Here is a 13,830-nt window from a genome sequence, read left to right as displayed (position 1 = left end):
AAACTCAAAGAAAAGCAAAAACTAAACCATCCTGCCATGATGATCCTATTCCTTAGAGGTAACTTACACAAGCTGGGCATGGTTGTATATGCCTATAGTTAAAGTACTCAGGAGACTGAGTCAACATGATCGCCCGAGTTGAATGCCACCTGCACCTACATTATAGAAACCCTCTCAAAAACAAAATAAACCTAGAAGTATTCTTTAAACTTTGGGGTATACTATTCCACACTAAAAATTACTATATAGTTAAGATCTGTAACTATCACTATATATAAACTATACCTCATTTTAAAAGTAAAAATAACCTGGAGAAAAACATATGTATTAAAAGCAAATACTCCTTTAAAACCAAGGAATAATATGTATTCTACAGTTGCTTTTCATAAATAGAAATTTCTTCAAGTAATCAAATCTAAGTAGATTCTTTTTAATGGCTGTAAATAATCTCACATAATACTAGTAAGTCACAATTCACTTAACTGATTCCTTAGTAATAGGCATTTAGGCGTTAACAACACTTGGTAGGAGAACTGCTAAACAATGCTGACATGAACACTGGATTCCTTTGAAGTGAGAAGTTTCTAAGTCTTCCAGATATATGAGCCAGTTGCAGTTTGCACAATACTAGATTTATATCTTACTTCAAGATGTTCCATAACAGAGCACACAATCTGTTTTAGGTTCTTTGTAATTAAAACCCCCGCCAGCAACCGACCCTTGACAGAAAGTCTTGATTCTCTGGCCTCTAACACTTAAAAGCTACATGCTTTCTCTCTTGAAGGGCTGTTTTCTCTTTATAAAAGGATGAGATCTTTAGCAACCTACCTTACTGGGTTGAAATGTGGGTTATATGAACTAATTTGTGAAAGGGAGACATAGGCTCTGACCCTCAGTTCTTAAAAATGAAACATGTATCACTATTTGCCCTTAAGTAATAACAAATAACTTTCAAAATAAGCAAAAAACTAGTTCAGGTCTGTGCAAGAGAAGAAAAGGGTCTGCTTTCCCGTCAACTTAGGTCTCAGGGTAATACTGAAATGTCTACCTTTTACCAAGGGGCAGATTCCATATAGTATTACAGAATGGTGAAAAGATGAACAAATGTTTTCTATAACCAGCTTTAAAGATCTTAGATTAGAGGAGATCAGCACGGTGTAGGAAGAAGGCAGATCCTCTGCCATTGTTAGATAGATAAATAGCGAAAGGCACTTGATATTCTGATGGTCCTCAAGCTGTAGCTTTTGACAAATAAGACCCAACAAAAGGTACTTAAAATGGATTGATAAATGAAGGTACCTGTAGGACCTATGTGTTTCCTTAAAAGTTCATCTAAAGTATTCTATATTAAAAGCCCAAATAAATCAGCATAAATTGTAAGAACCTAAAAGAATAAACAAAGTCTAGAAGTAAAGCCATGGTGTTATGTTGAGCTGTAGGGGACTCAGGTCAACAATTTCTGACACTGCCAGTCAAGTGGAAGACCCAATATTATTATGGACTACTGGATTCTTTTAGAATATTTTGCGGAGTTCACACACCTATAATATTCAAATGACAGAACTAAACAAAAAAGGGGATACAGATGAATGTCCATTTTGTATCTGTGTATTCAAAATGGTTAGGATAGATATATAGTTACATTCTCTTAATGAATAGAAGGATTTGTTCTAATAGTGTTTGTAAATAGGATATCATGTCTGCATCTTGTACAGCAAATAACCACTAGGAAGAGAGTATGCAATGTGTTAATTATTGAAACTGTCCTACCAATTTGATTTGAAACTGTCTCATTGCTATTTGTTTCTCAATAAAATTATGGAACAAAAAAGAATAAACAAAATCTGAAAGGTATAATAGATACAGTAAAACAGAAAGAAACTGAACATAAAGAATAAATAAAGCAAATGAGGGAAAAGAGAAAAGATGGGGAAAAGGGAGGAGGATAACCCCCATACGTGCAAGTATACATACAGGAGGGCTGAGATGACTCACTGCTAATTCCACCAGTTGTTTTCTTTTTTTTTTTGGTGGAATCAGGGATTGAACTCAGGCCCTTGCACTTGCCAGGGAAGCACTTATTCTACTGAGCCATCTCCCCGGCCCCTTCAGTTCTTGAAAATGGCAGTTAATGTTCAAAATTTTCACTTTAACTAACTCTGTCTGATAATATCTGTAATCTGAACAACTACATGGAAGATAGCAATGTGCAATACAAACACCATTGTTGAATACATCTCATCTTGTTTTTCTAAATGTGTACCATTTCTAATATCTTATCAATTATGATTATACTCTTTAAAATAAATTTAAAAGTAAAGTAAAAAGGACAAGAAAAACATTAAGGTTTATTGAAAGCAAACATTGATGTTAAATTATTTGTCTAATCTCGCATACCTATATCTGGTAATCTGAGCAATAGATTTGATCATAAAAATACATAATATAAAAACCTTTGTTAATTTGCTATTCTTGTTTCAAAAATCTGCATCATGTGCATTGTTGTATGTTACTGTTTCTGTCTGTTATTGCTTTTTTTCTTAACTCTCTTTTTTTTAAGAGTAGGAAAATTTATTGGAGACAAGGCATGGGTGATGGGGAATAGGAGTAGCTTCTGAGAGACACAAGAGGTCCCAGTAGGTTGTCTTTACTTTTTTTTTTTTTTTAATTTTATTTATTTATTTGTGTGTGTGTGTGTGCACGGCCAGCTCAGCCCACCAGGGGGCGGGGCTGGCTGGCATGTGGTGCTGAGGGATTGAACCACGGTCCCTGTGCTTTGCTAAGCTTGTTCTAAGTAGGTGCTTTAGACCACTGAGCCATCTCACCAGCCCCTGTCTTTACTTTTTAAAATAAAATAAAACAGAAAATTCCAGGCAGCTAGAGGGGTAAGAAGGGCTCGGGGTCCTGGGAAGGAAAGAAAAGGAGTGGGCCTCGGTGAGTAGGAAGCGGAGGACCGTGGCCAACAGCGAGCAGACTTTCATTACCATCAAGCCCAATGGCGTGCAACAGGGCCTCACAGGAGATTTCGTCAAGCACTTTGAGCAGAAGGGGTTCCACCCTGTTGCTTTGAAACTTATGCAGGCCTCGGAGAACCTGCTCAAGGAGCACTATAGCGACCTGAAGGTGCGGCCCTTCTTTCCCAGCCTGGTGTAGTACATGCACTCAGGGTCCACGGTTGCCACGGTCTGGGAAGGGCTGAACGTGGTGAAAATGGGATGCGTGATGCTGGGCAAGACCAACCCTGCCGACTCCGAGCCACGCACCATCCGCGGGGACTTTTGCATCCAAGTAGGCAGGAGCATCATCCATAGCTGTGACTCAGTGGAGAGCATCGAGGAAATCGTGCTGTGGTTCACACGGGAGGAGCTTATGGACTACAGGAGCTACGCCCAGGACTGGATCTATGAGTGACCAAGGGATTGTGGGCCGGGCAGCAGCAGGGACCAGACTGCAGCAGAGCCGGGTGGTACAGAATGTCCCTGTCACCTGGAGGACAACTCAAGCTGTGCACGCCAGTCGCTCCAGTGTTACATCCTGCAGCTGCCACCCCAGCACAGGCTTAGCTGAGTGGGTCATGTAGCCTTGTCTCTCTCTCTCTCTCTCCCCACCTCTGTGTCCTACGCTCCTGGCATTGAGCCTGTAACAGACATTTATGGTTGACTTCCCAAATTGTCAGGACCCTGCCCAGTGTAGAGGCATAATCAGAAATGAAAGATAGCCACCCTGTAAAATAAAATAAAATAAAATAAAATGATACTAAAAAGAAAAAGGATATGTAGTCTCTTAAGGTATCTTATATAAGCTTGGGCAACGTGGTACTTTCCTGGGAGGCTGATACAGGAGGACTGCAGGTCAGAGCAGAGCCTGGGCAACTTAAGATACTTAATAGTCCTGTCACAAAATAAAAATTAAAAAGGGGTGTGGGGTTGGGAAGTAGCTCAATGTGTGGCCAAAAAGAAGAAATAAACATAAAAACACAAAAAAGTCTTATACATTATATTAAAATAATGCCATGGGATGTAGCTTATTGGTACAGTGCTTGCATGTTTGAGGCCAAATTGAATCCACAGTACTGAAGAAAATAAATAAAATTTAAAATAGGAAAGTGTGAGATATTTTAACCTGGTATTCCATTATTATTATTGTTGTTGTTTTTATCATTATTAAGTTTTAACAAAAGGACCTGGAAAACTGGTTATAAATCTGAGGGCCTCACCCTTGAAGCAAAACTGGTGGTTGAAGGCCTGAAATTTAGACACCACTCCCACCTGCTGGCAGCTTTGCCAAACTACAGGCCCTGGTGCTTTGGGGTTGAACAGGTCTATGGAAACCACTGTTAGGTGGCAGCAAATGGGTTGGGTAGTAATGAACTTAAGTTTCTGAACCACTGGTAGGTCTCTCTGGCACAGGCTGACAGGTAAGCACACGTGTATGTCGGTATATGTGCCTCTTAAGATTTAGGCTTGGACTCTGACTTCCGCAGAGGTTCAAGTAGCACCACTGCACACGGCTTCATGCTGGTGGTCGGGCTGGCAGTAGAACCCAGCAATGCAAGCAATAACTGTACATGGTGATGTGGGTACAGCTCACCCCAGGCTCCCTGGCATGTCCAGAGCATTTTTACCTAGCATAGGTCTGAATTCAAATCAAGGTTAAGGATCTTAAGGTTAAAATGTTTTAAAAATAAAAATCTGTCATCAGGGAAAGTTTCTTCCTTTAAGTCCGCTGTGAACCTTTCTTGGAGCTCTTTCTGGCAGGGCAGTCTGTGTATTTTTTTAACCAAATGTGCTGAAACCCTATTTGGCTTATCTCCTTGTTTGGATAAATGTGTCTAGAGTTGGAATGGCCTGAACTGGCTGATGAATTATTTTTCTAAATGGTTGGCTGGGCTTGAGGCAGCAGGGCCAGAAAGACATTCCTTGTACCACATTTCCATTTCCCTCATTTGGTAAAGAACATTTTTCCTGTCTACCTTTGCCACAGAAAGCAATCTTTGTGTATATTCTCCTAAGTCAATAAATAATTCAATAAAGTCTCAAGCTTTCTCTTGAGAATTAAACAATTCCCTTGACCTGTAGGCTGAAGTGCCTGCATGAGACATTTTATAAGGCAATGATATCTGATGTCAAAGCCACTGTTCTGTTTACTGAAAAAGAGCGTACAATCAGCCTCTGAGGGCAGAGTGAACCAGGTGGGACTGGGCACTTCTAGTCCAATTTTTCCATGAAGCAGAGTTCATATCCTTCACATTATGCTGCCCCAGCCCAGTGCTGGCTAACACCAAGAGCCTGCCCACCTGCCACTCTCTAATGGGCTACGAACTGTGCCAGGAGGTACCTTTCTAAAATGATAATTCATGGCCCATGAATCAAAGCAGCCCAATTAAACAAGCGTGAGACTATGAAGCCTTATTTGCCAAGAGGAGGTCAGGCTGCAACAGAGCTTCGAGTTAAAGCACTCCTGGATAAGCACTGTACTTCCAAGCTTTTAACTAGTTTCTCTCTGACAAACTAAATCTATGCCATTCTAGGAAAGATTAGGTTTAAAGTTCTATTGACCTGAAACACAGCAAAAGAAAAAATTAATTTCTTCCTGAAATATTGTAGAATGAAATAATTTATAAAAGTATAAATGACTAGAAGAAAAAAAAATAAATGACTACAAGATAGAAAGTTACACAAAACACCTTCAAAAATAAGGCTGGGGATGTAGTTCCATGGTAGCCTTATATGTGTGAGGCCCCAGGCTCGATCCCCAGTACTGTAAACAACAACAGACATGCTAGAAAATCCATGAAACTCCATGCAAATTTACAGCTACATAACCCCGAAAAGAGTGTTTGAGTGTTCAAATCTCCAACTCCATAGGACTATAGAAAAAGACTGAATTGCTTTGGTAACCTAAGAAAAAACAGAAACAATAAAATCTCAAATGAAAAATAAGACGGTGAAGAAAGTTGTAATCAAATAACTTATCTTTAGTCTTTGCTTTAACTTTTTATCTCCCAAGAGGTTATCAGTCTGATGTGTTAGTTCAGAAAAATAAGTTAATAACAGCCAAAAGATCAGAGATGATTTATGTCAAATATAATAATGACAGAAATGATTATCTAAATATCAATTCTGGAAAATTCCCACATTTATATATAAAATTAAAAACATGAATCTGGAGTATAGAACAAAAGATAAGAAACATGCACAACATAAATAAGATAAGAACTGTGGAAGACATAACACTGGGTAACTGTATCACTCTTCTGTTCCTTATCCTCGATTTTTAAAACTGATTTGTTTTTGAATGATATGAGCAAATTTTTTTGTTTTAACAATTTGGGGGATATAGCTCAGTGGCACAGTGCCTGCCTGATGAGTACAAGGTTGTTGTTGTTGAGTTCAATCCCCAGTACCAAAAAAAAAAAAAGAAGAAACTGGCCATGGTGGTGGACACCTGTAATCCTAGCACTCAAGAGGCTGGAACAGGAGGACTGCCATAAGTATGAGCCAGTCTGGGTTATACAGTGAGTTTAAGGCCAGTCAGAACCACATAGTAAGACCCTGTCTCAAAAAAAGGTAAAAAATAAATACTCCACAGGGCTGGAGATGTATTTCAATAGTGAAGTATATGACAAGGCCCAAGGTTCAATTCCCAACACCACAAAAGAGAACAATACCTGTGTGTAAATATAAGCAAAAGCAAAACAAACAAAAAAACTTGAACCCATTCTGTCATAAACTTTGATTCACTATAGATTTTTAAAAAAAATTTATCGACTGGAAATGTTCACACTTGCCTGTAATCTCAGCACTCTGGGAACTGAGGTAGGAGGACAAAAGTTTCAACACAGGCCTAACTCAGTGACTTAGTGAGACCTTGTCTAAAGATTTTTTAAAATTAGAAAGAAAATAAAGGGTGGGAGATGTAGTTCAGTGTGAATTATAATTTCAAGTGTAATAAAAATGTATTTAAATGTTTAAAATTATTATAGTAAAAGATACACCATCATTACTCTCCCTCAAAATATTTCCTCTTACTTTGAACACATCCATCATTTCTGCCTTTTCTGGAGCATTTGTGGAAGAGCAGTTGTGGAAGTGATCTGTGTTTCTACAAACTGATCAATGATGCAAACTGAAAGCCAGGCTTATAAAACTTTACAGTGTGTTCTCATTCACCTTATTCACCAGATCTAGCCCCATGTGTCTTCTGATTCTCCCCCATAGTCAAAATGACCATAAAACAAACATTTTGAATTGATGCAGACCACTGATGCAGCCACAACAGTGCAACTAAAGACACTCATACACGAAGACTTCCAGAATGGTTTCAGAAAGTGGCAAGAATGACGGGATAAGTGTGTCTGAAGACAGAGTTTCTTGAGAGGAATTAATGTCAATGTGCCTTTACTATTATACATTTAAAAAATTAAATATTCATTGTATTTTCAATCATACCATGTATTCTTTTTTCCCCTGGTAAAAAAGAAATTGAACTCAGAACCTAGCACTTGCCAGGCAGGAGCTTGTGCCACTGAGCTATATCCCCAGACCCATATCATGTGTGTTAACCATTAGAATTGTGCACTCTGAGTGGTCAAATACCAGAATGAAAACAGATTTAAAAACTGTATTTCCTTCCATGATTTCAACATTTAGAGAAGGAAGGAAGATAACTGGGATATAAAAAGGGGTGGGTTAGCTGGGGTGGCACATACCTATAATCCCAGCTAATTAGGAGGGTGAGGTAAGAGGGTCACAAGATTGAGGTAAATTTGGGTAACTCAGTGAAATCTCGTCTCAAAATAAAATAGAAAGGGCTAGGGATGTAACCAAGTGGTAGAGTACTTGACTAGCATATATAGCCATGGGTTCAGTCACCAGAAATACAAAAGGAAAACAAAGGTGGTGGGGGATAATGAAAGCCAGATTGGTACTACGTTATTAGTTTTCTTTTCTTTTTCCTTCTCTTTGCTCTTCTCTGATCCATGGGATCAAACCGATGGCTCGGGGATAGAACTGAGGCCCTTGCGCTTGCCAGGGAAGCGCTTATTCCACGAGCCATCTCCCTGGCTCCACCGATGGCCTTTTATTTGCTACCATAGCTACCGCTTTGCTACTGAGTTGTATCCCCAGCCCTTACTTCTAATTGTAAGAGCATCCTGGTGCCACAGTGAGACTATTCCTCAAAGGACGATGAAAGCCATAAACATAATGTAGCAAAATGTGTAAAAACAATGTAGGATAGTATTTTGATAAGTGGAGCCCTCATGATTTCTCAAAAAGGTTTTTTTTTTTTTATTTTGTATTTTTTTTTGTCTTACAGGGTGTTCAGGGTCTCACTACTAGATTGGACTCATAGTGATCTGTTTGTTTACAGCCTCCCAAGAGCTGGGATTACAGGTGCGTGCCACCACGCTCATCTCAGCTCACCCCAGGGGCGGGGCTGGCATGGCAGGCCTGGGGAACAAAACCCTGGCCCCTGTGCCTGCTTGCAGGTACTTTAATCTGCTGAGCCATTTGGCCGGCCCTCAAACAGTTTTTAAGAGGTATAATACTAAAAACAAAAAATTTACACAGCTGTGCAAAAAGGGCCATTTACTAAATTTTTAAATTATGTCAGTTTAAAATAAACCAACCAGGGGGCTGGTGAGATGGCTCAGTGGTCTAAAGCACCTACTTAGAACAAGCTTAGCAAAGCACAGGGACCCCGGTTCAATCCCCCAGCACCACATGCCAGCCAGCCCCGCCCCCTGGTGGGCTGAGCTGGCCACACACACACACACACACATAAAAATTTAAAAAAAAAATAAAAAAAAAAATAAACCAACCGAGCAAAAACAAATTTTCTTTTGAGAAAGGGTGGGTTTGAAATTGTGATTCTCCTGCCTCAATCTCCTGAACATCCGGAACTACTGGCACATGCCACCTTGCCTGGCCAACCTTGCAAATTCCTAACAAAGTTCCATATATTGTCACAATCTTCAATGGATTTATCAGACATACCTAAATTGATTGGAGGCTTAGGTCTAAAAGAAAGAAAACAGCACAGTGTCACATATAAGATGCCACATTTTTTTCCTACTAAAGAAACAATGTAAAGGAATAAGGTGTACTTTCTCTCTGAAAGTATAATGATTCACTGAGAGCTCTATGCTGGTAGCCTGAGGCAACATGCAGCCTCAGGCCTCAGTTGAGAAGGATGATGAGCTTATACCAATGACGCTGTAAGGACACCACATCCCGGGAAAACGCAGACAAAAGAATGGAGCAGGAAAATGTGAGTTTCAAGAACTTAGCCATGTTAACGTCACATGCAAAACTGTTCCTCTGATCTAAATGTTGGATAAGATTTCTAGCAAGGCTATTCTATCAATAGCTAACACTTCAAGAGAGTTTACCAGTTATAATTTTCACATTCTTTTGTAATAAACCTAGGAGGTAGATACTATTTTGCAAATGGCAGGAACTGTTAGGTGCCATCTAATATCCATGTTCTTTTTCATTGTACTACAACCCAGCCTGAATTTATTAAGGGCAACAATGTGGACAGCTGCAGCTTCCTTCGTAGTTCCATGTGTTAAGACCAAGTCCTAGTCATGAGACACACAAAAGGGTTGCGTGAACTTTCAGGAAGGTATTTAGAAGGTGACATGCAGCCTCAGGCCCCAGTTGAACACATGTCCTGCTGAACTCAACTGAATACATGTCCTGTTGCTCATACTCCCCCCTTTTCTCATTCAAGGTGGTTCTTAATACAAGATCCCTCCCTGTCTCATGCTGGACAACCAACAAATCATCCCTGAAATCCTTTCTAAAATTTTTATGTGTAAGAATAAACGTTGTATTTTCAAGTCACCACCACATGCAATCCTGAGACATACAATCACAACTGGGGAAAAGAAATGTCAGAGAGGTTGAGTACCATGTCCAGGGAAACCCAGCAGGTAAGGAGTAAAGAAGCAAGGTAATACAGGGCTGTGGATTCCATAGTACACATTCATAATGAACATTCAGTGGAATGTAAGCTCTACAAAGCCTGGTCCTTTGTCTGTTATACTCACTGTTGTGATCCTAGAGTCAACAGTGTGTGGCATATCCTTTGTCTGTTAAGCTCACTGTTGTGATCCTAGAGTCAACAGTGTGTGTTCTAGCATAGGTACTTGTATCTACATGGCAGCTCTCTCTCAAATATGTGAATGCCTTTGTCTCGTGTTTTAGATAGAAATTTAAATTTAGCCTTTTTTTAAGAAAGAGTAAAAAAAAAAGACTATACACTTACAGGAGAAAATACACTGTTTTGTCAATAAAATCAGGGCATCAGTGAAACAGACATGAAGACAAGAGTTAAGCACTAACATACAATGTAAAGCACTAGATTATGACATCAATTCTTGAGCAACAACACTAAAAAATTATTTTCTTACCTATAGTTACATCTCCTCTGATCTCACTTTCTACACATACGACTGCTCCAGGAGCAATCTTCACACTGTGGGAATAAAAAGGTAATGTTCATCATGGGTAAGATAAACAGTGCTGCTACTGGAGCTCTGCTGATGCAACAGTAGGAAATAGGTTGAGGGAAAAATGCCACCAACTGTAAGAGGCTGAGGTTCTGTTTTAGTGACTTTCTCCTTGCTGGGACACAATACCCGACACCCACGAGTTAGAGGATGAAAGGTTTACTGTGGCTCACAGCTTGTACAGGCTTTGGTGCATGCTCAGCTGGCTTCAACTCAGGGCACAGCACAGGGGCACAGTGCAGGAAGATGAGGTCACTGCAAGGTGAGCAGGCAGAAGGGACACTGTCTTCTTTCCCTCTTTATTCCATCCACACTATAAGTCTACTGGTTGGTGCCACCCACATTCAGGGTAGTCGTCCTTCTTTAGTAAATCCATTATTCACACCCAGAACCATGCTAAACCAATGGAGGACTAATCTAGTATCACACATTCATGATCCAGTCACTCCCCAAGGCCCCACCAATGTCTCCCAAAATAGCAAAGTAAAAAAAAAGGAGCAGTCTGTAATTAGCACTATCTAAACTGAAGAAAAGGAGTACCCATTTAAAGTATTCATTGATCAAATTAAAAGCATCATACCACAGCAACAGATGCATGCCCATGAGGGCAGTTTGGAATAGCCAAATCTTGGAAGTAGCCCAAATGCCCATCAACTGGTGAATGGATAAAGAAGATATGGGACACACACACACGCACACACACACACACACACACGTGCGAGTACTACTCTGCCATGAAGAAGGTAAGCTTGAGATATTTTAGTAAACAGATGCAGACACACATGTGTGAACACTGCATTGTTTCTCCGGTGAGAGATCAAAAGTGTAAATAAGAATCTAAATGTGTATTAGGTATTGTAAGATATGAAGAAAACTTTCAAATGAGGAGGGGAAAATAAGGGGAGAGGAAGAAAAATTTTAAAAAGTGAAAGAAGGAAAAATTAGAAATAAAGTTATATCATATGCAGGTACAAATTCTCTATGATGAATGTGATCATTATGTATACGTAAAATGTACCAATAAAATTTCATTAAAAAAGTAATTAAGTAATCAGCAAGGTAATATTAGTATAAACACACAAAATTTACAAATATTTCTATTTATTTTCTAGCAATATATATTAGAAAGCTATCTACAAGTGATATATGTAAATGGTAGTATACTGTTTAAAAGACTCTCATAGTTTCCATAAAACTTAATTTCTTTTTATGTTTTACCATATTTATGTTTTATGTTTTGCCATATTCTTCTGTTGACATCTGTATCTAGCTGCCCCTGGCTGAATCAAGCTGACATGAGAAACTGCAGCATGATTTCTGTTATGAAAATAATTTTTTAAATGTATTTGGTACAGGATCTATAGAGTCTACAGGTTCCACAGGGTCTCACTATGTAGATCAGACTCATAGCGATTCTCTTATTTTCAGCCTCCCAAGTGCTAGGATTACAGGCACCAGTCACCATGCCCAGGCTCATTCACTGTCTCAGTACACCCTGGGGGTGCGGCCAGCAGGGCATGCTGGGGATTGAACCCCGGTCCCTGCACTTTGCAATTTTTAGTCTGCTGAGCTATCTGGCCAGTCCTTGAAAATAATTGTTCTTGTTTGAATAAGAAAACGTGGAGTTTTTTTGTTTGTTTGTTTGTTGGTATTTTGGAACTGGGGATGCTTACAAGGAAAAAGGCAAAACAAGTTTCTTTCTTAACACAAAAGATATTCATGCTATTAAGTCTGCTCTTAATTTCTACGAAATAACCATACCATTATTCCAAACTGCCCTCCCCATAACCATATCCTTTTTTTTAGAGTCTGTTGGGTTTTTAAAACTTGGTTTAAGAGTTGTTCACTGCTATTATTACATGGAAACACACTCACTTTGCATATTAACTTTTTGTTTTCTTTCTTTTTGTCTTTTTGAGACATGGTCTCACTATGCAGTTCTGGCTGGCCTTGAGCTCACTTTGTGGCCCAAGCTGGTCTTGAAAGGCACAAGGGTCATCCTGCCTCAGCCTCCCAAATGCTGGGATTACAGGCTTGGGCCTCCATGCGCAGACTTTACTTTGTATCCTAAAACCTATTTTGTAGCTTCTTTGGAACATCCAACTTAAATAATGATGTTGACTGTGAACAAAGACAATTTCATTTTTTATACTGCTATCATCACCAGATTGAGGTCTAAGATGGTCCCCAAGAAGAGATGAGGGCCTCAACTCTCCCACACCCCTACCAGGGGGTAGGTTTATCAATGTCTCTGTAGAAAAAGAACTTCACGACACATCTGAAAGGTAGAGATAGATTTATCAGGCAGAGGTAAAGCAGCACACAGCACTGAGCAGAGAGGTGCACTATGGTCAGGGGATGGCGATACATACGTGTTCTTAGAAGAGACCTTTAAAAGAAAAGCAACGGGGATTTGTTTCCCCTTAAGACATTCTTTGAATGATTTGATTCTGTTTCTTCTAAGGTCAGGTTACTGCTCTTTACTGTACCAAGTATATCTCTAAGGGATTTAGGTGTAATAGGCCTATAAGAAAAAAACTGAGAAATCCTAGGAGCACAAATAAGCCTCGGGAAACAAAGCAACATACAATAGAAACGGTACAAAACTTCACAACAAGAATAGAAAATTAACAATGGTTGCTATATTGGGCTTTTCTTTTAAGACAACACGTTAATGCATGAGCTTTTTCTAAACTAAAATCACTATTCATGTTTAATTGCAGTGTTGACTGTTTGCAATAAATAAGTGGGTTTTGGGGTGCAGTTTGAGCACCTGTTTCTAAAAGGTTCACCATCACTATGCTAGAGGATGTGTGTAAGCTGAAAAAAGTAAATAAATAGAAAAAATTATCCTAGAAATAGACTTTGGCATGCAAAGACAGAGGGAGAGGTCAGAACAATAGCTATACATCATCAGTCTTAGAGGTCAAAGAAGACAAAGGAATTCAGGACAAAGGTCTTTAAGAAGAAAAACAACGGGAAAATTATCTGATGAGAATGTGTGAAAAATACTAACGGGCATTTGACACATCTGTTGGAAGAGATGGAAAAAACGGACCCAGAAAAGTAAGGAAATAAAAACAATGACACAGGGTAGATATGATCAAAATACGTGACAGGCACTATGAAAATACCTCATTGAGAACAAATATAAAATTAGGGCAGTAATAAAAATATTTTAAATGAGGGAACAGTTAGAGGAAAAAGTTACATGAATTATATGCTTTTTGCCTCTCTAAAAAATATTTACATGTATTTTACAAAATAATATTTAAAATGATTATTTATTTTTAGTTTTTTGATACAATGAA

The 13,830-nt window shown here is 39.1% G+C and overlaps 1 protein-coding gene and 1 pseudogene across 1 annotated transcript in view; one reads left to right on the top strand and one right to left on the bottom strand.

The window, feature by feature from the left end:
* Window positions 1-13,830, bottom strand: part of Dctn6 (dynactin subunit 6) — a 27,253-nt gene that overhangs the window by 9,340 nt on the left and 4,083 nt on the right. The window contains exon 2 of the mRNA XM_004633289.2: window positions 10,421-10,485. Within this exon, the coding sequence (XP_004633346.1) occupies window positions 10,421-10,485 (65 nt within the window). The remainder of the gene's footprint in view (window positions 1-10,420; window positions 10,486-13,830) is intronic.
* Window positions 1,927-3,411, top strand: LOC105742447 (annotated as a pseudogene).

This window comes from Octodon degus, unplaced genomic scaffold, assembly GCF_000260255.1.
Source record: "Octodon degus isolate 3935 unplaced genomic scaffold, OctDeg1.0 scaffold00053, whole genome shotgun sequence".
NCBI lineage: Eukaryota > Metazoa > Chordata > Mammalia > Rodentia > Octodontidae > Octodon > Octodon degus.
Note: the sequence above shows the minus strand (reverse complement) of the source record. Positions and strands in the feature narration are given on the sequence as shown.